Source organism: Chrysemys picta, chromosome 10, assembly GCF_011386835.1.
Source record: "Chrysemys picta bellii isolate R12L10 chromosome 10, ASM1138683v2, whole genome shotgun sequence".
NCBI lineage: Eukaryota > Metazoa > Chordata > Testudines > Emydidae > Chrysemys > Chrysemys picta.
The window spans coordinates 79510644-79537680 of record NC_088800.1 but is presented as its reverse complement, the minus strand read 5'-3'; the positions used below and the strand labels follow the sequence as shown (position 1 = coordinate 79537680).

General features: G+C 49.8%; 1 protein-coding gene across 1 annotated transcript; it reads right to left on the bottom strand.

Annotated features, from left to right (window-relative positions):
• Window positions 1-714: 714 nt before the first annotated feature.
• FSCN1 (fascin actin-bundling protein 1) lies at window positions 715-27037 on the bottom strand. The gene is made up of 5 exons (XM_005289067.5): window positions 25935-27037; window positions 7542-7698; window positions 5591-5712; window positions 5053-5220; window positions 715-3592 (listed from the first exon to the last, which is right to left on the bottom strand). The coding sequence occupies exons 1-5, from the start codon at window positions 26755-26757 to the stop codon at window positions 3390-3392; spliced, it is 1473 nt and encodes a 490-aa protein (XP_005289124.1). The 5' UTR covers window positions 26758-27037; the 3' UTR covers window positions 715-3389.

Sequence of the window (27037 nt, the reverse complement as noted above, 5' to 3'; positions counted from 1 at the left end):
TGGGAGTTGGCAGGCACCCTCTGTCCATGCTGGGTAGAATAGTGGCCTTCCTGATGCTTACATGTGGCTGAGTTGACACTACTCCCCTTTAAGCTCTGCCCTATGTTTGACTTGACAGGCAGCTTGTCTAGTGTCAAAAGTAGGAGGAGCATTTCCCTTCGGGTGACTTATAGTGGCCTTCCTACTCCTCTCCAGCCCCTAATCTGCTTGCACAGGGAGTAGGACTAAATCAAGGATATATTTCCCCCTTTTCCCCCCCTCTATTAGCTTAACAGTGCTTGAAAGTAACTTCTGGACTCCCAAATCCAAAAATTGAGTGTCCAGCCTTCTTGAGACCAAGCACAAGGATACAGTGGGGTCTAGTCTAGGCAGCTACTGGGATAACACAAGTAAAATCTAGCTCGGAGTCTTTCTGGGCTTGTAGGTCCTTCATAGCCAAGAGTGGGTCTGAGCAGGTCTCACTTCTGTTCAGCTTTAGGAGACCTGCTAGTTAAGTTTTAGTAAGTTCTGCTATAGATTTTCACCCTCCAGCAGCACATGGGATGTGTTGACTAGCCTGTACCACCACCAAGTTCCCTGAATCCTGCTTTTTCCTTGTGCCAACCTCTCCCTCTGCCCGAATAGTGGCTACTCCAGCTACCAGAGCCCAGCCCAACAGCATGTTGCAGAGAAACCACCATAGAATTGCAGGCACATGAACGAACCACACACCAGTTTCCTCATTTCCAAATGCAGGTTTTTATTGGTCTTTCTCCACTTGAAGCTATTTAAGTTATACAAATGGCACTTACAAAAAATAAAAAAAACAAACCCAAAACTGTTAACAAAATTTCAGAGTGAGATGTTTTCAAAGCCACGACACCCGATAAAGGAGACTGAAAAATTCTTGACCTATTGTCACATGGAAGAAGCCAGAGCAGGAGTTACATGGTTCAAACGGCAGCTAGGAGTGGGAAGAAGAGGGCCACAGTGGATGCGAAAGCCAGCAAGCAGTATGTGCCAAGTCACAGGATTGTTCAGGATTTCAGCAGGCCACTTGTTTCTTTAGAGGCATCTGTGTCCCTAGAGTTGATTGTGGTTTAAACACTTACAAGACTGACAGATGATCACCCCTGAATTTGAAAGAAGGTAGATGAACCCAGAGGTAGAGTCCTGACATCACAATAGGAGCAGAGATGATGATAAGGAGCCCATTTCATCCCCACTCAGATTAGGGGTGCCAGTTGCTCTCTGAATAGAGAGTTTAGCACCAAGCTCCTATGGGAAGAACCCATATAATGGCAACATGGCTTTAAGGCTTATGAACCCCTCCCCCTACCTTGCCTCTGGCCACTGGTAGCAGCCATTTGTTTTGGCACAGATGTGAAGCCACAAGCACCATGCATGGTTTATAACTTAGCAAGGCATGGAGATGTGGACTGACCCATGGGAGCCAGCCACTGAACTCAACCTATGGCTGTGATGCAGCACCTTATATCTGGAATACATCCACCTGTCTGTTCCCCCACCCCCAAAATCATTACAGGCTCAAACTGGGACATTGGGTTGACCAAGTACAAAAAGATAGGCTATTTGGGTGGTCACAGGGTGTAGAACTCCACCCTTGGGAAGGCCTCAAAGGGCAAAGTGCCTACTGATACCCTGAAGAGGGTTAGCATCACCTATTACAAATGCACACATTGTTATACTTCTAATGCAGACAACAGCTGATAATAATGCTATGGAGAGCATATATAAATAGACATTAAAATACTGTTTTGGTCCTTTCTGCTTCCAGTAATGTTGCTAAGTTTTCATGCCATCAATGCAGAGTTGGCACTTGGGTCAGAGACACTGACTAGTCATCCTCGCCCCACTGGGGTGGCAGAGAGGAGATAGCTTTATCAGACCTATACATGAGAAGTGGGCATTTTACACTTTGCCACCACACCATTCTGTGGTGAGGGTTAAGATTCCAGTAGGGTATGAGATAAGAACTGAACAAATACCACTGTGCAAAAGTTGCTAATAAGTTTTCCATTCTAAACTGAGATCTGCTATTTTTGCTTCCAGCCACTGAGAAATGTCGGCCTGTTTACACTGCTCCTGTAGCCCAGAAGACTTGGCTGCTGGGCAAAAAACCCACTGAGATACAGCAGCTGGTGGGGCACAGTCCCGCTGTGTGCCAGGCTCACTCAACTCCTCCTGAAGACACTGGGAGAGGAGGGGGCTCAGAGCCCTTGTAAGACCCAACCCTTGCTAACCAATAGGCAGGTATGCCCACCCTGTTCAAATTCCACTACCCCTTTTAAACAGCCACTGGGAAATCCAATTCCCAGCCTGGCTGGCAGGGAGAAGTTTTTTGGAGAGGAAGTCTTCCCCAGTTGTACACAGAGAGGCGAGCCAGAGGGTTGCTACTAATCTCGCTCAATGTGTCCACCCACAGCATCCGTTGATATCAATTCAAAAAAGCCTGTCCCCTTCCAAAAGTCTAGGGTTAGCTCTAAGGCAGCTTCATTAGCCTCTCAGCTACTTGTCTCAGTGAGATGTGCTGGAGCCTCTCAAGCAGGTTCCAAGATGCTCCTTTGACACTTAGAAGCACACCTGGGGCACAAGGAGAATCCCATTGATAGGGCTGGGAGTCTGAAGCCTTCTAAACTGATTGGCCTTAGGAGAGTTTCTAGGTGAACCCCCTGCATGTCTTTCCAGTTCTGAGAGTTAAGCTTGCTAGTCCTGCAGCCGAGGTCTGTTTTGCTGGCTGAAACCAGCCCCTTGATGGGCTGGGTATGATATGCTAGAACACCTCTTCTGCCCCCACTCGGGCAGAAGGTATTTATCCATCATAAGCCAAGTGGGGAGAAAAGGAGAAAGTTTCTTCCCAATGCTGGGAACAGTGGAGAGCACATTTAATCAGACAGGGATTTAACATAACCCATCTCACCTCCCTTGGTCTGAGCAAATACCAGGAGTGTGGGATGCTGGCACTCAAGATTCTCCAGCTTTGTTCAAGTTAACCCTTGCTTGACAGCAGCACAGGCATTGGCAGTGGAGATTGAGATACGGTGCCAGCACTCCAATATGGCACAAGAGAGCAGAGGGGATCTTATTCCCTTTAGTTTTAGAGGAAGAGGACAACAAAGGTGATGCTCAGAGCCAGGGTGGAGGATGGCAACTACAATTTCCAAGCCCAACACAAACTCAAGGAAAGTCACCACTAGCTCTATAGACAGGTTGCATTTTCCCTAGGTCATTATCCAGTTTTAAGAGATAAGGAAGACCAACCTCCAACAAATTGCATTGATTCTATGGCAGGAGGGAGCAGCAAGCCAGTCTGAAAATCCTTTTACAGAGAAAGAGAAACCAAACAAAAAACAAAACAAAAAATTGGCAAGAAGGGAGCTAAAGTGCATTTAATATTCCCAGAGGGTGGAGGGGTCGATTGCATCGGTGGAAGCCTTGAGGACACCAGCATGGTCACCCTTCAGGTATTTGCCGTTGGTTTTGATAGCCACTTTGTTATAGTCGCAGAACTCGAAGAAGAAGTCCACTGGCGTATTGCTGCTGCTGGTGACCGAGGACTCACTTCCCACCATCCAGTATTTCCCAGTGGAATCTGCAGACGGGGAGTGGGAAAGGGGAGAAAAGCAGTGTCCTGAATGAAGGATATTTGGAATAGATGCCAGAGGCTAGAAAACACTGGCAGCCCCCCAGACTTGGCCATAGTGCAGAGCCCATGATGCAAGTTTCCCCTTACTGCCAGCTACCAAGCTGAACTGAAGAAGGCAAAAAGAAGTGTTGTGAAATCCCAGATAGGAGAGGTGGTGCCACTACAATCCCCATGAGTTGTGATCCATAGTACTGGAGTGTTAGAGAGATCAGCTCAATAGCCAAAGACCTTTAGGACACTTGAAAGGAGAGCCAGTTTTGCAGCCTGAGCTGTTCAGTTTGCCCATGGGAAGACTGGAGAGGGCCACGCAAGGCCAGCCTGCTTGTTTCAAAGTTTCCTGCGCTTCCTAAATTAACTTGGGTTCTGACAGCTTAGGGGAGCCAGGAGTCCCCACGGGTCACTGCAATCACAGGGGGAAGGAGAAGCACTTAGGCAACCCAACACTCTGTCTCCAGCCCAAGTTCAATGGCAGTGACAGACTCACCCCCATCCAGTGACAAATGCTAACTTATTATGGTCCAAGGTGTCTGGTTGTTGGCAGCCTCCAGGATGCCAATGGCTGAAGTGGTGCAGAGAGTTGTCCCTCTGCAACAAGGCTGAGGATTCACAGTACAATAGCAAGGAGGTTTAGGTTTCATTGATATGCCAGCATCGCTTCGGATTGGGTTTGTTAGGCACAGCGGCTTAACAAGGGAAACCTGAACGAGGCAGAGAGCAGAAAGGAGTCCCCTAGACTGAGGCCACTCCAGCCAAGTGGTAAGCCAATGGTCACACTCTAGAAGGGCTCAGAGCCACTGCTCTAGACTACTGTACCCCTTTCAGGAGCCTGATTTGTCTTGCGTACCCCCAAGTTACACCTCAAAGCTACTTGCTTACCAGACAAAAAAACAAAAAAGTATCACAGCTGAAAAGTTACTGTCATTTTTAACCATACAATTATAAAATTGACTGAGATGGATATTGTACTTGCATTTCAGTGTATATATAGCAATATAAACAAGTCATTGCCTCTGAAATTTTAGTCTGTATTGATTTTGCTAGTGCTTTTTATGTAGCCTGTTGTAAAACTAGGCAAATATTTAGATGAGTTGATGTACCCCCTGGAAGACCTCTGTATCCCCAGGGGTACATGTACCCTGGTTGACAACCATGGATCTAGAAGGCAGCTTAGATCAGACAGCCTCCTGGTCATTTCACTCTATGGAAGGGTGCCATACAGCCTTGGTCTGTGGTGTAGAAGATTAAACTCATGTAGCCCTTAGGGGAGTATCACTGCTAATGATGCAGAAAGGAGATCATTTGGTCATGTGTTACTGCATGAACAGCTGGGCTATTCATACAAATGCAGCCACAGGGGAAGATGTGGGTAGGTGGAACCCCCAAGGCTGCATACCAGCAGGACTGACCTTTGATATTGTATGCACCATCATTGAACTCCAGTTGAAAGACATCATAGGAGGAACGATTGCAGTCCAGGGTCCCAGTCACCTTGCGGCAGCCGATGAAGCCGTGTTCCCCACGAAGGACAATGATTGGCCTGTTAATCAGCTTCATCACAAAGTGTTCTGTCTCACCTACCCAGCCGAAAGGGTGGGAGACAGGATGGAGGAGAGAAGAGGGGTTAGGTACCCAGCTTGTTAGAACAGATCCAGATTCCCTGGGGGTGAGTACAAGAGATGTGCCATGGAGATCCCCCAAGGTGTCCCAAGTTATCCTCTCAGGGTGATTCAAGTCAAACCCATTGACCACCTCCAGTCTGGTCCATCAGAGCCTGAGAGAGGAGACTGTTCCCTTGCTCTTTGCCACCTTCACTCTGAGACAGGCCAGGGGGTGGCAAAGCCATAGGCCAATCAGTGAGGTCAGAGGTTTATAGCTTTCCCAAGCCTTCCCAACCCTTACTTTCCCAGACATCACTGGGCTACACAGGCTAAGACATCCCCTCACCTGCTGCCTCAACAGTGGCTGCGAGCTGTCCGTTCTTCTTCGCCGTGACATACTTGCCATTTGCAGCCTTCAGGGTGATGCGCTTGTCGCACCATTCGATGTCGAAGTAGCAGCTGGCGTTCCTGCCACAGCAAAGACAAACAGCAGACAAGCCATTGGGAAGGGAAGAGCTGTACTGGGGGACCATTCTCCTCCAACAGAGGGGCAGTGCTGTACCTTGGGGCCCACGGAGAAGAGCTCATTCTGCAAAGGCTTATACAGCCAGCCGGGCCAGCTAATGTTTGAGATCCTGAAGAGGGTTCGGTGGGTTTATCCCAGCATCTTTTCTAAGGAGTTTTAGTGTTTAAAAACAAGAATTTGCTGTCTACTGGGTAATTTTAGGCTACAATTTAGGTCTGAACTGCCAGCAATTTGTGGAGCAGACTATATTCTTGGCAATAAAGTTCCCCTTTGTTCAGCTGATCGCCTTGGGGACGGCAGGCACAACAAAGTTCAGCCCTAGGAGTTTGTGTCCACGGTCTCCTTTGTGACATGTCAAGGCTTTCGCCCTGTGTAGAGATGCGATACAGGTTTTACCTGAGCTGGGCCCAAGGAAGACATTCTGGGGTGGTGGAGGGGGAGGTCAGGCACCTTCTGAGATCTACTTTAGGACTCCAGTCTAGATTTGAGACTCTGGAGTCTTGTTTCTCCAGCAGGCCTGACTTGGGGTATCCATTCATTGCGAGTTCCAGAAGAACTATCCTCGGATGCAGTTAGAGATTATGAGATCCAAGGGGATTCGCTGAGGCAGTGTCTAAGGACAAACTGGAAGTGGCAAACTCAGGCCTAGGCTAGTTTATCTCCTTGCTAGGAGGGGTTTGGCGAGTGCTCAGTTACAGAAACTCAGGCTCACTTGCACAGAGGTTTTGGGCAGAGGGACTGAAGAGTCACCTGGAGTCAACCTGACCCTCTTGCTAGGCTTTGCTTTGGGGGTGACAAGTTTCACAGCTCAGTGGAGCCACATTCATCTGGTACTGGGTACACATGGCAAGGAGGCTCGTGGGTATTAATTACATTGAGGGGGCAGGGACTCTCGACTGTATGCTTTCAGGGCAGCTGCTGCAATTCAAGTGATCAGAGTCCCCCCAGCTTTGTGCAGGGTTTTAGCCAGTCTGGTTTGACTGGATAAAATAGTGAGGAGTCTCACTTGGTGCAACACCACTCAGTGTAGGCGAGGGAGGATCATAAATAGTGTCTCATTTTGCCTGGCCAGCCCTTGTCCCAAGGACACCAAGACAGACAGCAGAAAGCACAAGATTCTGCTGCACCTTCAGATACGGATGATATTGGACCATTTCTGGCACACAGCCTAGTTTACATCCAAGGCTTCAGATAGGAACAGCAAAGGATTATTTATTCCTACTGAAGGGAATTATTATAGTCTTCTGTGAAGCTTGGCAAGTTGCCTGCTCCAGATAGCCAGTGGTCTGGAGTGATGAATTGTTACACTGCCTAACAGCTACTGTTTGCCCCCTCCCATTGAAGAGACCATTTAGCCCAAGTTATTTTAAAGGGGATGAATGCTTGCAGAGGGTTGTGGCCTTATTATCAGGCATGGCATCACTACCCTACTAGGGCCATGTGTAGGAATGCTGCACACCTTCACTGAGCCGCGGATCTTGCCTGTGTATCCACTGAATACATTTGTAGTTGGAAGGGAAGACAACGGCATTTCAGCCTCCTGTAGGAAGGGACAACCTTGGTGATGGACCAGTTGCTTTCAGTTGGACCCTGGACTCCAGCATTGATACTCCAGTACTGGGGTATCAGAGCCACCTTAGAACAGCTGGCCTTCAGAGGCTAGAACAATTCTGTTCTACATGCAAACGAGACCCCTGGCTCCAAAGACAACCACCAAGCAGAATGCCCTGCCCACGACAAGCACTGGTCAGGAGACAGTCTAGAGACTTACTTTGTTGAGGCAGTGGACTGTATCCCACCGTTGGAGGTGAGGGTCCAGTATTTCCCAGTATAGGTCCTGAAGGCACACTTCTTGGTGTCCTTGTTAATCTCCAGTTGAAAGGTTTCTTGGTCACTCTCCTCATCCTGATTGGCTGAAAGGTCCATCCCTATAGGAGAAAGTCAGGAAACTCATCTGGCGGCAAGAAGCCCCCTCCCCATGAGACTGACCTTCCCCCCCTCCTGCCCCCAAACCAACTTAGTCCAGCTCAGACTGGACAGAGGAGCAGGGAGTATTAGAGAACAGCCCCTAATGCAGCCAATTTTCAACATGTTTGTTAGGGACCCCATGAGTTAATTGAATCAGCAGCACAAGAATAGCAACAGCGAGGTAGGAAGTGGGGCAAGCTTTGCAGAAAAATTCTGTGACCGTTTGCCTACTTAGTGAATCCCCCTTAGCTGCACTAGTACCCCGTGCATAGGCTTTCTGCAAAAGAGCCTGTACAAGCATCCACGGAACAGCTTCCCTGACATTTAAGATTTTAATCTGGATGCTCAAGCAGTTGGAACAGAACGTTTCAGCTAAGTCTGCAATAATCACCACAAACAGCTGAGAGCGCTACTCAGCCCTATTCCTGATCAGCCCATCAAATGAAAACGAGAATGAGGGGAAGTTACAATTGGCTACTAGAGGTTCTCATGTGTAAGAGATGCTAAACTATTCAATCTACACTAGCAAAACTTCTCTCTCAGCTATGTGACTTTCCACCACATCTGTAGACTTTATGGCATGCTTAAAACCAGGGCATGGGCTTGCATGTGTTAATGGTCAAAGCACTTCCATGTTTCCTAGTCATGCTGCAGCACTGGGAATCAGAGGCTGCAATATGGCTGAAACAATTTGCACCTCATCGGCTGTACAAAGGAGGACAGAATTCAGGGTATGCCATATTGTGGTCACGTCCCTCCACCCCAGAAGTTAGTTTAGATGGGACACAAGAGATGCCTCTCTCCTCTTCCCTATCAACAAGGATGTCAACTGGCCTAGACTAGACTAGCATCCTACACAGATCAAAGGCAGTCTGTATTAAAACTGGAATCCTAGCACCTTAAAGACTTCCCCCTTGTCTGCACTGGGCCACTTTCACCCTAGATCCAACTCTCCAGCCTGCTTCTCTCCCTCCCATCCCAACACATTGCCCCCACTCTGCCTGGCTTGCGCACACCTGCAGCTCCTTGTAGTTCTAACTGTCCTGTTGCTCCTGTACACTGCTACCCAAACAGCTGCCATAGCACCCTAAGCCAGTCTGGCCCTGAGAGATACAGAGAGGCCACACTTGCATCTGACCACAGAGGCATTTATCCTCAAGAAAATATGCTTAGTCAATACATACTTGGGCCAAGTATCCCTGCACGGAAAGGGAAACTCACCAAGCTTGGCAGCTTTTTCCTAAAAATACTTCTGGGATGTGAGTCACAAGCAGCACTTTGGAGCCAAGAAAGGCCCAGAGTAAGATTCCAATGTCAGACTTCAAGAGATCTTAGCAACCTACTACTTTTGCTTCTATTCCTGGAGCCTGCCATTCTCCACTGGGCTTTGGAATCAGAACTGTAGGGGGAACTCTGCTGAAGTGAATGCTAGCAATTGAGGGAACAATCAGGCTGCCCCAGATGGGCAGGGTTTTTCTAGGAAGAATATGGAAATGGCTGGTTATTGAGAACAAGTTACTTGCCCATTAGGAAGAATGAAGTGCTGAACTTGACAGATTCTGGAGCGAAATTAAAGTGGGAGCATTCAACATAATTTCTCTGTGGCATGTGTTTTAAAGGGCCATTGTCTACCAAAATGACGTTGCCATTACATTCTGTTCACAGCATCCTTCAGTGGGATAAAGTAGAATATTTTGTGAAGGGCTTTTTCCACTCTTGATGTTTGAGGGTCCTCCCCCAGTATAAAACCGGCCTGTCACCTCTTCACTATTAACAGTGGTAGCAAAGCTGAAACTGAAGACTTGCAGAGCTGGAAGGGAGAGACAGCAAAACTGCCTAGACCAAGTGCCTTCAAATGCACAGGCCAATGACTAGTTTTCCTCTAATCTTTCAATCTTGAGGGTTACACCTAGTAGTTGGCACAGCATTTTCAGAGAGTCATTCAGATTGCTAATTAAAGGGATGTGGTGGCCAAATTAAATTAAAAAAAAAAAAAACACACCACTAGATTAGATACTTCCATAGAAGGGAACAGGCCTGACAGAGGCAGGCTAGTTAGACAACTGTTATCTAGTCAAATATCAAGGTGAACCCTGTTCCTTTGTGAGAAGTTGATAGGGGCAACGTTAGAGATAGCTGGGGCAGGGCAGGGGGGGGTGTGGCTTCAAAGATCCATCTCTAAACCTTCACATGCATTTAATAGCCAATACTGAGGCCAGCTAGGTCTGGTCTATACTTGATTAATTGGAAGGATAAGCAAAGCACTAGCACTTTGCTTTCAGCTTTGTGTTTACCTAGCTTTGTTATCCATAATTGTATCTACCCGTGTCTAAACTGGCTTCTTGTCAGTACCACCAATACTGCTCTCCATCTCTCAGCTGAACTTCCCTCAGTGCAAAATACTGCTGGTGCCCATCTTCACATATACCAAGAGTTTTGGGGCAGTTTGAGCCTGCCTTCTTCCTGGAGGAGAGATTCTACTTACCTCCCATCCTCTGGCCCTGCTTCTAAGCAGAGTTCTACACAGCTCAACAAGTTGTGGGTCTCAGTGCACCTTTGCAGTTCCCTGGGTTCTGGAGCCAACTGGGAACCAGTCCAGTCCCTGGCTTAAGCTAAACAGCCTTGGGAGGCAGTTTTTGCAGCTCAGAATAGCCAGAGCACAGCAGTACTCCAGCCATGCCTCCTCTGCTAGGGCTTAGAGGGGTTTCAGCAGCAATGTACTGCCTGAGAAGCCTCTAATGCTGGGGAAATCCTAGGGGGTTAGATCCAGCGGGTTAGAATAACCTCAGCTTAGCCAGGTTAAAGGCAAAGGGGCCAGAATCAGGGTCTTCACTCTGCTCAAGTCAGCCCTGTTGGTGAACCTGCTATCAGAACCAGTTCTTTCCCCTCCCCCACTCCACCTCTGCCCTGCAAGAATTTTTACTGTTGTGCCTCTCCTCCAACATGGCCTTAACTGAACTAAGTGCTCATTCACCATGATTTTTGTCATAGCCACATCCAGTCCTGCATGCTGCCGAACTCAATGCAAGACAAGCAGACGACATGCCAGGCATTCAGCATTAGCGGGTAGGAACGCAACGGTTCCAAAAGGAAGCTGCGTGGCACGTTCGGGACTGCTGCACGTTCGTTATTTGTGGTGCTGGCTGCAGTGACCCATGTTGGGTCACCTGATTAGTGGAGACAGGTTTGAAAGTCAGATGGGAACATCTCAGGTGTGTCAGCTACAGAGAATGAAGCTACCAGGTTATGGGATAGCATCTTCTGCTAGAGTCAAAGGCCCTGTCTACAAGGATGGTTTTAGGGAAGTCTCAGATCTGCAGCTCAATAGGCTGATGTGTGTGGAGGGAAGGGTGTTTGGGGGAAAATAGGTTTCCCACAAGTTCTCTGTGCAGACACAGCCAGGAAGTCTCAGTCCAGCCCATTCTATCAGATAGACTATGGGAGGAGAGGGGCAGGGTCCTGGCAGGATAAGAGTTTTGGGTAAGGACCCTCAATCCCCAGCTGTAGGCCTAACTTCGGCAGAGGCATAGATCTTGCAACCCCTCCCCCCCCCCCCATGCTGCTACCCCCTTTGCCTGCAATTTTCCATGCCTGCCATGGGGTTTGCTCCTCTGTGCTCAGCAACAGAAGTAGCAGCTGGGGCTCCACTCACATCTGGGAGTCTATTTGACTAAGCCTTTACACAATGGCGATACACTGAGGAACGCAATGAGTCAGAGGCTGGCTCTGGCTGGTCTCCCCCCTGGTAGGGAAGGAGGGGCAGAAAATAAGGCCTCACAGAACTAATGAATGAATGTGACTGCACAAGTTTGAGTAACAGGAAGAGCTTGGCCCAAGCCAAGTCCTTTAAGACAATTCTCCTTTAGTTCTGACAGCTTGTAGTTTGGGGGTGGGGGTGGGGTGCTGCCCTCACCCTGAAATCTCCCCTCCCCAAGCAAAGTGTGATGGAAGCACAGAATGTTTCTTGGGTAACCAGGAGATGTGAAGGACATTAAGGTGGCAGCTGGCAGGGAAAGTCACAGAAAAGGAAGGAGTTTTGGTTTCCTGCTAAGTTCCACAGAATGTCACCCCTGCTCTCCCCCCTAGAAGGGGACGTTTCCTCTCCCAAATCCAGTGTTCAGTTAGGAATAGAATGGTTTGGAATTTAAATTGTTTACATGGAAGACTGAATACAACTACTGGGGAATTTTTCATTCAAAGATGTTTTGACCAAACCCCTTTGGTTTGGCTCTACTGGCCTGGATGATCCTATTCCAGCAAGGATTTCAGGCCCCTGCTTCTGTTTGACAAGCACTATCAGGCCAGCCATACGGCAGCAGCGAGCAACCTTCCCACAGGTGGAGTAGTCAGAGAAACTGCATAGAGAAGCCTGATCTCTCACTAGGTCTAGCCCTATGTCCTAGCACTCCGAATCTGACCAGTTCTTCGTAGTCTAACAAGATTCAAGACTAGTAGAACCACATGCTTCCAAACAAGGTGTCAATCTAGCTTAATTGGGGGAAGGGGAGGCAGTTGGGTATATATAGTACTCCCCAAACGCCACATGAAACGTGGGGGTTAGGAGGAAAGCCAGCAGGAATTGCTCTCCCCTATTTTTTCCCCCTTATGGACACAAAGTAGAATGCTGTGGACCAGGGGCTCTCAGCCTTTCCTTTGAGGCTGCCCCACCCATGTGGGCCACAACTGGTTTTCTGCATACAAAAGCCAGGGCCGGCATTAAGGGGTAACAAGCAGGGCAATTACCTGGGGCCCCATGCAACAGGAGCCCCCAGAAGCTACACTGCTCAAGTTTCAGCTCTAGGTGCTGGGGCTCAAAGCCCCAGGCTTCAGCCCCATGCAGTGGGGCTTTGACTTTCTGCCCTGGGCCCCAGCAAGTCTAATACCCCTTGAAACCTGTTCACACCCCCCCAGGAGGCCCCAAAACCCTGGTTGAGGAACCACTGCTGTAGACTATTTACAGCTGGGAATGATAAACAGGAAACAAGTCTGTTGATATCTGCAGGTTGTTCAGCTTCTAGAAAACTCACTGTCTGAACTGCCAACAGAAAAACCCACTTGACTATTGACAAAGGTGATTTAGAAATTCCTCGTAATCGGTTTTCTGGACCAGAACTATAAAATACTGTAGTTTTATGCAACTGCACCGTAGGTTAATTGCAATTTTTGTAAAACCCCAAAATTGGATTAAGTGCCACCTGCAGCACCTGGTATTCCAGCCTGGGACTTGCCTACATTTTGCAGAGCCCACAGTGGTTTTAGGCCTCTCAGACCTGCTGAATCAAAGCTCTTCTTGGTTAAGTTATACATGTCCCATTAACTGTGGATGTCACCTATACGTTGCATCACCCCAGAACCAGCGCTAAGGTCCTTTTAAGAGGAAGCTTTCCATGGTGAAAGCTGAGCACTCCAAGTTTGCTCAGATTGAAATTTGGCAAGTTAGTCAGAAGGGTCAGAGCGATTCACCCAATAATGTAAACGGTGGAAGTGTTTTATGGCAGTCATTCAGCAGTGCAAGACCAGGAGTGCATGTGGACATGTTTGTCTAGCTATCTGTAGAGTCTTATGGATACACAATCCAATGCATGTGCTAAATTCAGGGCCCCAAGGACTAAGCACCAGAGTTTAGGGGTTAATGGGCCAGCATATCCCAATTCCCACTCACTTGCTCCACGACCTTTGCCATCATTTGCCCCTCTAGAAGTAGGCAGGTACTTCACCAGGGGTTTTGTGGGAGCATGGAGTAATCCTACACTGAGAGCAAAGGTCATTAAAATACATGAGCAATGGCTTCACCATCCCAGTCGTAGCAGCTCAGAAAACGCCAACAAGCAGAGCTTGTTCAGTGCAGCTGGGTTAGTCCCAGTCACCCATTTGCCAGTTGATCAGTGGTGCTCTGTAAACGTTAAGGGGCCATAAATAGGATGGTCACTGATGTCTCCTGAAGGTGGTTAGAAACTATATTGATCTAGATAATCAAGAGTGTTAGGAGAGTGCCATGGCTCAATGCTTTGAGCCTCTAACCTATTTCTCTCCCCCTCCCTGCTCCAACCTGGCAGGGCTAGTCTGTGGCTTCCATCATGTAAACTAGTTTTCCCACCTAGACAGCAGGGTATCACCCGTCCATTTCCAAACGGACATTGAGTACAAGTGCCAGGCTCCTCTCACATGCAGAATTCAGCTTGAATGAATAGTGAGCTGTAGGAACAAGGGACACCACTTCCTGTGGCCCTCCAACTCCTGAACTAGATATGGCAATGCAATCCAAGCCCCACTTCTCACACCTTTCAGCAAGGTCAGCATCAGCTGGCAACTACAAGACATCTCACATTTGAAAGGCTAGAGAAGGGCATCTTCTTTCCACCATCCTCCCATCTGGAATTTAGAGAGCACCCACAATGACCATTTACAGCTGCTAAACAGGCACAAGCGTGCCTCTGAGCCATGGAGCAGAGTACCCTGGGACCGTGCACGGTGGTGGGGTCAGCAGAGCCCCTCAGTCTCTTCTGCTCCCCAGTGCTAGGTACCTTTACACTGCAGCTGGAGGGGTCATTCCCAGCTCAGGCAGACACTCCACTAGCTTCGATCCAGCTAGCCTGCCGAGGGTCGCACTGGTGCCACAGCAGCACCGGCAGTAACTCGGACTAGCTGAACAAGTACAATCCCATCTGAGATCTAGGTGAGTCAGGCAGCTTTTAAAAGCGCATTAGCTCTGAGCAACCATAGGGATATCTGCACCAGTTGGAAGTTACACCTCCAGTAGGGAATGTACCTTTGGAGTCACTCTGCATGCTCCTACCTTGCTGCTGGGGTTTAGGCTTTGAAGGGGGCTATTGCCAGCAGGGGCAGAGAAGGAAGGGGAGCTGGTAAGAGCTGCCAGTGCAGAACAGACCGAATATGGCTGCCCACAATCCTCTCACACATTTATTTTAGCAAGAACCTGAAGGGGACAGCGTTCTGTGCACCTCATCCCTACATGCAGATACATCTCCTTGAACTGCCACTATAGCCTTGGTTTCTGATCAGAAACGTTAGGGTACAGCACTGTGCTCCCAGGGAGATCTGTTCTTGGCTTCCCTTAATCTGAAATAAGTCATCTGGAGGGATGTTTTGCTCTGTATGGGGAAGACAGTGCTGGGTTGCGGAGGGCAAAAAGCAAGACATGCCAGGACCTAGATTCTACCTTCCTGGGGTGCCTCCTTCTCCTTCCCACTGCTGCCCCCAAAAATGCTGAGACTAGTACTCTGTTCCCTCAGGTCTGGAGGGCGGTTCCAGGTGCCACTTATTTAGATTTCTTCTCTCCCCCCTGGTCAGAGAAATAGGCCATGCCTGTCCTGCTCCAGCTGCGCTACACCCATTGACTGGGAACATGGTCTCCATGCGATGGTTGAACCTCAAGTCACCTAGCCCTCCACATCAGGGTTTTAATTTGAAATTATGAGCCACCGTTCCCCCTATCCCTGCCTCCTAAGCAGAGACTGCATCTGCACAGAGAACTGGAATGTAGGGGATAGAGCCAACTGGTACCATTTTCAGAGCCAACCGCTAGATAGCGGCCATGAAATTGTACTGAAGAGAGACTAGCTTCCCAGACACTATGGCTCAGCAGGAACCACCTGCTGGGGTACTTGGAATGTATCAAGAGTTAGCCAAGAAACAATTAGTACCAGGAGAGGTCTAGTCTCCCACCTGGGGGCATGAGATTAAGTGGGAGTGATAAAGCAAAGTCTAGATAGACAATGGTGCAGTTTATCTTTTTTCATTGGCAGACCCCTAAAAAATTTCAAATGGAGGTATAGACCCCATTGGAAATCTTAGTCTGGGGATCACAGGGAGCTGCAGACCACAGGTTGAGAACCATCTAGACAAAGCACTGGCTGACTAGAACCCACCCTCTTCCCCACTACCATTCAAGTCTCAGCTGTGCACTCTCAATAGTCCATTGAGACTATCCAAGAGGTACAGCAGGCACAAGTACCAGATGTGGCACACTGGATCGTAAGCCATAGGTGGTCTTACTCACAGGGAATAGATCAGGCCGTGGGAGAGGAGAGAAGGTTCCCTGAAGCCCCCCTCCCCAAATGCCAGGCTGGAGTTGGGTTACACAGACTCAGCAGAAAGGAATGCAATTACACTCCAGCATAACAATGCTTCAAAGGGCTGTAACTGAGACAGAACAGGAGGTCTGGAGGGTCACAGCCATGCAAAATTAGGGAAATGTTGCATGGTAAAATATCCTTAGTGACCAAAACAGGCTATTGTACCCACAGCTTAGCAGCTGGCTGAGGGGAAGAAAAAAAAACAACAAAAAAAGCCTGCATCAAAGATTGGCTAATTCTAGGGATAAAGTCATCCACTTTGGCCATCTGGACCTTCTCCTCCACTGATCAAGACTAGATATGCTTCCCATCCTCTGGAAGGTGGGGATGAACCTAAGGAGAAGCTGAGAGTTCTCACCCACAGCCGTTTCTCCCCCACACTGAGTGATTCCAGGGACATATGGCTGAGTCAGCGGTTACTAGTCAGAGGATTTTACTGTCAGAGGCTGTGCTACAGGCAATTATAGTAACATTAGAAGCCTTAGGGCTCATATTCTAGTAATTCCCATATCCCTGTCCATTGCTCTGGATAATGTATGCAGACAGCTTATAAATACCCCAGCCCTCGTGCATCACACACCACTTGGTGTCTAGCCTGTTGCTTTCCACTTTTCAAACCAATCAGCAAGTTCTATGTTGCTATGGTTGCTTTCTGGACAACAGCTTTATGCACCCATATTAAGCATTGTGGGGGGGGGGGGGGGGAGACAGTGGACAGACAGGAAGCTAGAGCAAGCAGTTGCTTTCTGAGACAGGTGTGAATAGTGGTTGTGTTGCCTAGTCGCCTCCCAACCCTTACCCCTCCAGAGAGGGTCTATGCCTGATAAGATGAAACTGCAGACCTCCAAGCTGAGAGCTGGGCTTGCTGCTCGCACCTTGAATTTGGCACTTTGCCCGATTCTAAAGCCAGAAGCAATATCATTATATTGAAAGTTTTCGGTTGTTATCCCAGAGCGCTCTGCAAATACCGTTACCGTCAAACTTTAATTACTGCTCTTTGTAGATTTCCAGTCTGAAATCAGCACGACTCCGCCTGACCTTGACAGAACTGCTAATTAAAGTTAGAGGCACAAGAGGGAAATAGGACCAAGAACTAATCTTCAGGGAACTCCAGAGTGGATAGAAAGCCACTTCAGGAGACAGTCTGATAGGTTGGAGAGGCTCTTGCTTTTGGCCAGATGGATGCAGTAGGGGCTGCACTAGGGCCTAAAGGAGAAGCCCTCATCAACAGAAACCATGTAACTGGACTATTGAATATGGTCAGACAAACCTGGCGAAAAATCCACCCATGATATGGAATGAGGAGAGTGGAGACAAGGGAAGCTGGACTGTGGCAGGTTTCATAGTTAAGAATCTGGGGGAGGATGTTGTCCAAAGCAATAGGCGGAGCAGTGGCAGGGAAACAGGAACCGAGAGGTGAGGGAAAGTCACTTCCTAGGGCAGGCTTTAGATGGAGAAGACTCCTCCTCACATTTGGCAAAGAAAGAAGTCTGGAGGGCTGGAGAACATGGGATATTAAAGAGGGCAAGAGGATTGCTAGCATCTTTGGAAACCAGGTGATGGAGGAATTAGCTGGTGAGAGCTCCCAGCCCTGCTGCCGGGGGATTAACAGCGTTGTTTGGAGACATTTTGGAGCTAGAGGGAGAAGAGTGGTCTGTATATTGTTGCTCTATTAAAATAAAGTTTTAAATGAGGAGAATTCATGCCATTAGGGAGCATCTCTAAATTACAGCACTTCTACCAGGAGAAGAAGTAGACTACCACCAAGGCATCTGGGTACAAGCATTCTTATGAGTTGGCTCCATTAACAATGAGCTGTATGTACAATTGTCCCCTGCATCAGGAATATTACATAACAAAAGAATTCTCTCAGCCCAACCCCTCTTTGCTTAAGCTCCCCCCAGGGAAGACAGCTGTGGAAACTGACAGGAAGAAAAGCCAGAGTTGGATCAGGAGAGGGATTCCTAATTCCCTGGCTGGAAAGCTTTCCAACTGCTGCCAGCACAACAGGCGGAGAGATTAACCTCTCAGTACCACAGGGAGGCATAGACTCCGCATGAAATAGGCTTGTACATTCAGAGTCAAACAGGTCTTCCAACATCATTAGTCAGTGGTGAAGTATTCTAGAGCAACACCCTTTCCTCCGCCCTGAGCCTACTACACATGGGGTGGTAAGTGATGGATACGGTCTGTAGCTGCTGGAAAAATTCAGGACCCTAAACAAGATCATCTCTAGAGGGATCCACTGAGGGCACCCATTTCACTGCTCTGGAAGCAGATTCCAGATGTAGACCCTTCTAGGGAGGTGCACAAGGTAAACGCATTCAGGCAGGAGTCCCCTATATTTAGACTGAAGCAACCTCTGAATTCCTCTAGCTTGTATTAGTGCAAGTTATTACAGGATGGCAACACGTGGAAAGCTGAAAGGTGTGCAAGGAGACCGCATGCAGAACAAAGGGACAGAATTACATGGGCACACCTGCTTTCAGTTAGCGCCCATGGGCTCAGACTCCAGCAACGTAGGCAGAAGCTGTAGTAATGCTGGGAATTGGTACACAGCAGGTAGTATTAGTTACTGCCCAGTGCTTGGAGATATAAAGCTATAGATGCAAGTGCTAAGGTGCATCATACTGAAGTTAGAGCTCTATGGTGTATGTAACAAGTCAAGTGACATTAACCCACTACAGAAGCTGCAAATGCTGGTTATCTGTAGTACAATACACCTCTAAGCCCAACTAAGACGGAGGCCTCTGTACTAGGCACCATGCTCCGGAAGACCTTGAGGCTTGCCTACATAGAGTTGCAAGGATTTAAACCAATGGGGTTATTTTAAGCCATCTCTACAGCTTTTTGCACTGCTTACGGACTTAAAACCAGCCTTGTTTAATTAGATTAACAACTGGTTTAAATTCAAATAAGTCACATAACTAAAATGAGAGTGTCCACACAGGGTTTTTAACAAAACCACTTCAGTTTGTGTTTAAACAGCCCTTACAAATAGGCAAGACAGAGGGCGTATTCTCAATCTTAACAATGAGGGACTGAAGCAGAGAGATTAAGTGACTTTAAGATCTCAGGGACTCTATATAGCAGAGCCAGGAACTGCATTCACAGCTCCCAAATCCCAGTCCAGTGTCTTAACCACAAGGCCATCAACCCTCCCTGAAGGTGCCACAAGTACTCCTGTTCCTCCCTGAAGGGTTATTCATAGACCAAGCCTCTTCAGCATGTTAACCCCATCAGAGAAAGCAGCAGGTCTTTCTTTGTGGGGCTGAATGGTTACAAGCTGGTTTTCAGATGTTGCGGGTTCTTCAGTTCCCACCTCAATAACGTTGCAGTGCTCTGCAGGTCTGAGGCCTCCTGACCCATGGAGTTAGGTTGCATGTGACCATCCTGGGGCCAAATCTGGCTAAAATTAAAACTACTTCATAAATGGCCTGAAAGTCTTGAGGTAGAGATCAGAGGTGGAATGCTGGAACACGGGTGCCCTGCAGGAGCAGCAGGTCCAGCAGCATGAAGTGGGTCCTTCCAGTAGGGTAGGCAACACATTCCATTCAAATTCACCACTCAAAGGGTCAAGCCCCTTGAGTGTTGGCACATGGGGCTGACATTAAGCCAGATGTCTGTTCATGCCATTAATGCATAGTTCCAATTCCCTGGCCTGCGCATAGAGTGCACAAACAACTAGGCGAGCCTCTAACCTTGAGGAGACCAAAACCACTTCCAGCATGAACACGCTTGCTACTTAACAGTGGCCACAATGTGTGCATGGCATTTATGCAGTGCTTTCCATATGCCAATTGCAGGGCACTTATGAACCCAAAGTAAGCTTCAGAAGGCATGAGTGAGGAATAACCCTTTTTATTGATTGAGAGAGGTTAAGCAATTGACTCAAGTTCGGATGTGTACACACACCCACCCACCTTAAAAGCCCAGGTCAATGGACTCAGCGTAGACATTCCCATTCAGGCTGGAGCCCAGGCTCTGAAACCCAGCAAGAGGGTTAGGTCTCCAAGCCCAGGCCCAAATGTCTACATTGCTATTTTTATTCCCATAGCACAAACCCAGTCAGTTGGCCCAGGCTTCAAGACTCTCTGCCATGGGCTTTGTTTTTTGTGTGTAGATGCACCTTCGTGACAGAGCAGCAGACTGAACCTAGGTTTCTTGATTCCTATGCTGCAGCAATGAAGGGATGACTTTAAGGAGCTAGCCAGCAAGTCAATCATGTAACCAAAATAGTTTGGACACACACCATTACAGGCCAACTCAAAAGAAATCCAGCACTCCAGCAAAGGAGGGTTACAGCTAAAAGATGCATCCAAACCTGCCACCCAACACCCAAGTAGAAGGGCCCCACTTGTGGCCAAAGGACTCCTCCTTGAACAACTTGCTATGTTGTGGAGATTCTAGAGAGCTCCCATGTTGTGGCATTTTACCCAGCAACACAGTTTCTGTGTGGAGGTCTGCATGACAGACCTTCTGTATTGCTATCTGGAGGGACCTGCATGCTGGAGTAGGACTACGTGCTCCAGTGCTAATTTAACCCAGATACACCACTTATTTCCCACCCGTGCCCAACTGCTTTAAGCAGTCATTGCTGTGGGTCTGCCAGCAGAACTAGAAGCTCAGAAGTGTACAGGAAAGAGCTGCCAATGCCGATGGAGGGAATTTGGCAAGCCATGAATTCAGGATCGTAGAATTAGAACCAGTCTCTCACCTGGGCCAAGATCCAGGGCACTTGTGGGTTTGAAGGTATTTTAAGTTGGGCTCAACTTCCCTTTCATCTGAACTTCATTCCAGCTCTTGCTACACTCCTCACTTTCTGGCTGTAGGTACAGAAGCTCAGTTTAGATGACTGGCCTGCACTCCCCATTGCTTAGCTTGGGATGCATGGAACCTGGTTGCTTAGTTGTTCTTGCAAGGGGACCATCCCCTCATACCTGCAGCACTGCCCCAGACTACTTTACAATAAAGCTTCTCTGGGTATCACACCTCAAGTCTCACACTTGAATGGTGACTCCTAGTGAAGGAGGAAAGAGTTTGTTGGGGCTAAGTCTGGACACAACTACTGGTAAATAAACAAACCTATGCAGGCTGGCTTTGAAGAAAGGAGGTCTACAGAATTGTGGCTAATGCAGCACCTGAAGAGGCATGCAGCGGCAGTTCTCCTAGAATTGTGCTCTGGTTAGAGTCCTGGGATGCAGCCACAATAAGGACTTCTACTAGTGCATCAATCCCATCATGGCCCCATTAGGCAGATTGGGATCCCCATATTAATGGCTGAGCAGGTCATTTAACCTCTGGGTCAGGGCAGAGCTGGGAACAGATCAAGAGTCACCATCCTACTCCCCTGCTCTGAGCATTAGGGAGTACTGCCTCTGGCTCTCTGGCCAGGTGACTCCCAGAAGTAGGTTAAGACTAAGAGGGAAGGACAATAGAAGCCCCTTTTACAATTGGCATTTAGCTATCAGAGATCAGGCACTAACCCACACCTCTCTCTGCAGTCACCTATCCCCAGTGTATTGTGGAGGCCAGGAGTCAGAAACCCCTCTGGAATTCTCCTTCCCCACAAGTAGCAGAGCTAGAGAGATCACTTACACGGATTGCTTATGCAGGCTAGCTTTGATCACTTCGCTCATTTCCTTCCTAACCTCCCCCTCCCCCCATGCTTCCTGCTTCTGGCACACAGCCCGTAAACTCACTGGATGTTCCCTCAAGTCAAGCCATGGTAGAAGTACTTATGCTCTGACAACACTAGTAAACATATGGAGGGGATAGGGTGACCAGATTTTAAAAAGGGGCTGATTTTTCTTCCACACTTGGGTTTTGTTGTTGTGTTTTTTTTTTTTTTTGGGGGGGGGGGGGGGGAGGGGAGAGAAATAGTTGCATATATAAGAAAGTCCCTAAATCAGGGCATCTGGTCACCCTAGGAGAGGGAGATCACCCACCCACCCAGGGAAGAGCTCCATCACTCCCTTGTCCAGGGAAGGAGAGTCCTGTCTGAAGGAGCCTCCCACCACCAGAAGAAAACATCTGGTAAAAACTCAGCAGCAGGGGGGCATGCTCTCACCCCAGGGAACCTAACTCCCACACCGGAGGCTGTTACAGCAGACTCAACATCCCCAATCCCAGAAAGAGGTGGTTTGTTTGTTTATCTTCCAAACCACATTTTATTTCTAACCTGAGATTACAGGCTGACCTTGATATTTGCATATGTGAGCACCCTATTAACATAGCCCCACTCTCCCATTCCCTAGAAAGTACAGTCTGTCTCCAAGACAAACCAGCTCCTTTTGTGGTCTTGGCAGGCTTCCCAGGTAACCGAGCATTTCCAAGTAGGCTAGTTCATTACACCTTTGTCTGATCTCACCTGCTCCCTAGGCAGACTCTGGGTTTCTAAAATAGCCTGCAAGCAGTTACTTGGGCATAATCTCTCCGAAGGAAGCAGACAAATCTAGATCCTCAAAAGAATTCTACCCTCACTTTTCCATGCTGCCTGTCTGATAGGCCTGTTTGACTTAAGTTTCCAGCTGATCCAGCCATGACAGCTTCAGTCTCTAGGGTACATTCCTAAATCCTGACCAGAAAGAGGAGATTACCCTGTTCTTTGGCTCTTCAGACAAGCCCCGAGGAAGTTTTAAATTCATCTCCAGGAAGGATTTGAAGCACCCAAAGAAGTGGTGAATCAGAGCTGACTCCTGCCATCCCCTGCTTCCTGTCACACATCCCCGCCCTGGCAGACTTTTCCTTAGATTAGTGAGGCATGAATCCCTGATGTTCAGGGCTTCATTCCAGGGTGGACTGGGGGGGTGGGGGGAAGAAGAGCTCCTCCCATTTCCAAGTGTTCTGTACCCGAATAGAGTGGCAACAAAAGCCAAGTGATCTCTGCTGACTCAGCACTCGTTAGGCCTATGTTCATCGATTCCAACGATCCCTGGGGCTGCCTGTGCTCGTCAGGAAACGGACAAGCCTAGGCAGTAGCTATTATAGCTTTTGCAGCTAGAGCTATCTGAACCCAGGAGCTCCTCTGGACTTCCTGTGGGAGAGTCTTTCCTTCCCTCCAGATACAAGGATCCTTTTCTCAGAGGCCCTTTAAGTCTATCCACTGTGCATCTAACTTCTAGTTAGGCCAGGCACAGCCCAATTAGTGGAGAGGTAGCACTAACAAGTCTGTGCACCAAACTCAGTATTTTAGAGGGAGAGGGGTAAACAAAGGGTTCTCAACTGGACTTGCCACCCATGTTCTTTGCAACCTCACTGATGGTGGAGGGGGAGACAAGTTAGACCAACATACTGCTGCCCTCCTCCTCACCAAGGGGGTGAGGGGAAGGAGAGCATGACCCCAATGAGTCAGTTCAAAAATATAGGCTTTTCAGGGCCACTATCAAGTGTTCATTTGGGATGAGACTCCCTTAGTCTTTTAGCCAGGTCACTCAGAGCGCCACCCATCTCCAAAGCATCCTCTCCTCTGCCAGATCAGACAGTAGGGACAGGCTTATCAGCCCAGTAAGGGAAAGGGCCATCTAGGAAAGCCTCCCCTGGACATGTGTTTTTAGGTTTGTTTCCAATTAACCTTGGAACAGAGTGGTTCGTTCTACTGCAGGGGGAGGGAGAAACCAGCAAGGGACCGAAAGAACAAGCAAGTTGTGCCCCAGCTGAGCCTAAAGAGAAGCAGCAACTCCACAACTGTTCATTGCTGCTGCTGGCTAGGATTAACCAAGCGGAAACGGCTTCCCTGCCTGAAACATACTTAAAGGAGAGATCATATTGCAGCTAACTGCTCCACTGCTACCCATGACCGTCCTGAGAGATGTGCTATTTCTTTCCCCTTTAAGGAGGAGACTGAATGAAGCGAATGCAAGAATCCAGACTGGAGTCCATCTGGACCCATGAACCAAATCCCTTCTGCCCGCTCCCCCACCCCAAAGGTTTGCACTTTGGCTTTTAACATGGGCCAGAAAACTTATCATGGGAAAACTCTCAGGGGAGCAAGGAACCCAAATTAACAGGGATAGCCAGTGTTTGGTCCTCTTGCTCCTGGTTCTTCCCACCCACCCTCTTCAAATTAAGGATCAGGCCGAGCAGAATGCCCCATAGACTCACTAGTCTGGGTCATTTGACCAGTTCCCACCATAGGTGATGGAGCCCACAGCCTCTTTCACTTCTTCCAAAGTGGATGGAAGTATTTTGAGGTAGGGAACTTGAATACGCAGAGATTTTGCCCCACCCCCCCTTCCTGGGAAGACTCCAAGACCTTCAGACAGCTCAACCACATTGCTTGGGCTTCTCCACTCATAGCCATACCACACCCTGAAAATGAGCAGTGTTCTTTCCACCAGTGCTGCAGGAGCTTTCCTCCACTTCCTTGGCTTGTAGGGAGGCCTTCCCTCCTCTGCAGCCCGCTGTTAAATGTGCTTATCTGACCACTGCTGAATGCCTCCCCCACCCCCACAGATACCACCCCTCCCGACATCTGCTTTTCCAATCCCAAATACTCCAGCATGACAAAAGACTGGAGCAGCAGCTCCCCCTCCCCCCAATGAGCTCAGCAATAGCTATTCTTTCTGAACCACAAGCCCGCCCTTGTTCTCCTACCAGCCTCTCCATCCCCCCCACCCACCCTTTGACTGGACAAATATTAAATATCAGCCAAAGGAACAGTTGATTTTTGGGGGAGTTGGGTTGGATGTGGTTAAGTCAGTGAATTCCCTGTAGCAGCCTGCAGAGTGAAGGCAGAGCAGGCAGCCATCCAACCATTACAGACACTTCAAGTGAGGGGAGGTAGGAATCCTTGTGGTTGCACATCCATTTTGGTCATTGTTCACAGAAGGGCTTAGACCAAATCCATTCCTCAGCCTTCACACACATCTGGCAAGCCAAGCCAGTACCATGTATATCTGACCTGTATCACAAAGCCAGGCAGTTTGTAATGGACTGGCTCCCACCTACACAACTGAAATATAGGGTATTGATCAAAGCTCTCACACTGCAGGGGGGGGGCACCATTCTGTAGCTCCCGCTCTCTGCGGTTACCAGCCTTAAGCAACTGGTGGTTAAACTTGTGGGTGCAGAAGGTGCAAGATAGGACCTGCATTCTCGCTGAACTCCCAGTTAACAGTGAGCGCTGTGGTCAAAGATACCGCTCGGTTCTCTCCCCATCACACACAACGCTGGTCACCTCTGCACTCTAGCCAAGAAAAACCTGGCTTCCAAAGGGAGGGGGAGCTCCGCGGGGCCGGCCAAAGCAGCGGCAGGCAAAGGCAATGCTCCCTTTGTGTGAGCTGAATGTAGGTCATGTTTTCCCTGCGCAACCCAAATCAGCCGCTAAACACCCGAGGTTCAGTGAAAGCCCTTATATAACCCTGCCAAGTTCTGCCCTGCAGCGAGCAGGCAAGGGAGAAGCCGGTCTGCACAAGCCAGCCCGCACTGAAGGGACATGGCTGGAGCGGGACTAGAAGACAGCATGCACAAGCGTGCAGGGGAGCAGCTAGCCCCGGCCTGTAGGTCTAGCATGGCTTCTCCCTGCAGAGCCCTGGGGGGGAGGCTGCCCGTGCAATTCTGCAGAGCTTCAGGAGTAAGTGGGGGGAGGGGAGGTCTGAAGCAGCCCGCTAGGCCATTTTAATCACGGGGGGAGGGGGGTGGTAAAAGGGAGATTTCGGCGAGAGGCCGCTTTGTTGCTGGTTTAAAGTAGCTGCCTTGGATGGGTTAGATCCGTTGCAGCAGTTGGTCGGGCAGCGGCTCCAGGAGCACAATGAAGGCAGCGAGGACTAGGATGAAGCACCGATGGCAGTTCCTACCGCCGGCCACGAGGCGTATGCAAGGAGCTAGAACAATGTGTATCCCGGGGAGGCGGAGAGCCATTGACCCAAACCGCAAACCCTGTATAGGATGGGAACCACTTCCAAGCGGGGGGGGGGGGGGGGGGAGGGGGGGAAGGGGGCAGCCCCCCCCCAGCTCCAAGACCGATGGGCACATGCCCATCCCAAGCGAGGTCCCCCAAGGTACAAAGGCCTGGCTGCGCAGAGCGATCCCCAGCCCTGCGGAGGCTGGGAGCTCGCCCGAGGATGCCGCTGGCAAGGAGGGGACGGGGGGGCGCTTACCTTGCCTGGTGGACACGTTCCTCTCGTTGCCGGCTCTCAGGACCACCTGGGGGCAGCTCTGCTCCAGCACGAAGAGCTCGTCCTTGCCCACCTTGGTGCTCTTGCCGGCCTTGAGGGTGCCGCTGGGCCCGGAGGGGGCCAGGTAGCGTCCCTCGCCGTCCCGGAAGGCCACCTTGCCGGACCTGAATTCCAGCGTGTAGCCGGTGCCTTTCTCGGGCTTCTCCACCAGCCGGCCGTCGTGGCGGAGGAAGCGGTGGTCGCAGGTCTGGACGCTGTAGCGCTGGTCCTGGAAGACCAGGGTGATGAGGGAGTCCACCCCCCAGGGCACGTCGCGGTCCACCGCCATCTCCTCCTGCTTGGCGCTCAGGTGGGCGTAGCGCTTCCTGGTCAGGCTGTAGATGTTCACCTGCGGGTGCATGGCGATGTGCACGCTCCACTTCTCGGCCGCCGACACGGTCTGGGCGAAGCAGGAGATGCGGTCCTCGGTGCCGCCGAAGTAGCGCTTGTGGGGCTCGGACTGCAGCGACCAGCGCCCGTCGTCGTGGGCCAGGATGACGAAGCGGCAGTCGGCGGCCGGCTGCTCCCGATCGCAGCTCACGTTGCCGTCCTTGTCGGCCGCCAGGTAGCGGCCCAGGTGGCTCTTCAGGAAGACCACGTTGGAGTCGTCGCCGTCCTGCTCCAGCGTCCAGATCTGCTTCTTCTTCATGCTGGGCGCCGAGGCGTTCACCTTGAAGCCGAAGGCCTCGGCCGTCAGGTACTTGTTGCCGCAGTTGATGAGCCCGAACTGGATCTGGAGCGGCGCCGAGGTCCCGTTGGCGGTCATGCTGGCGCAGCGACGGGGGTGGGGGGGGAAGCGGAGCCGCTGGGGCTGCAGAGCCGGCTGGGCTGCAGCGAGAGACAGCGAGCGCGCGACAACAGGGGGCGGCTGCGGCTGCTCGCCTGGGTTTTCTCCACGCCTCCCCCCGGCCTTTGTTCGGCTGGACCGCGCGTCCCCCCCGGCCCCCTCTGCAGCGCACAAAGCCCGATTCACAGGGAGCGCCCCCAGCTGCAGCCTATATAGAGGGGCGGATGTCGGGGCTGTGCTGGCGGCCACGCCTCCAATT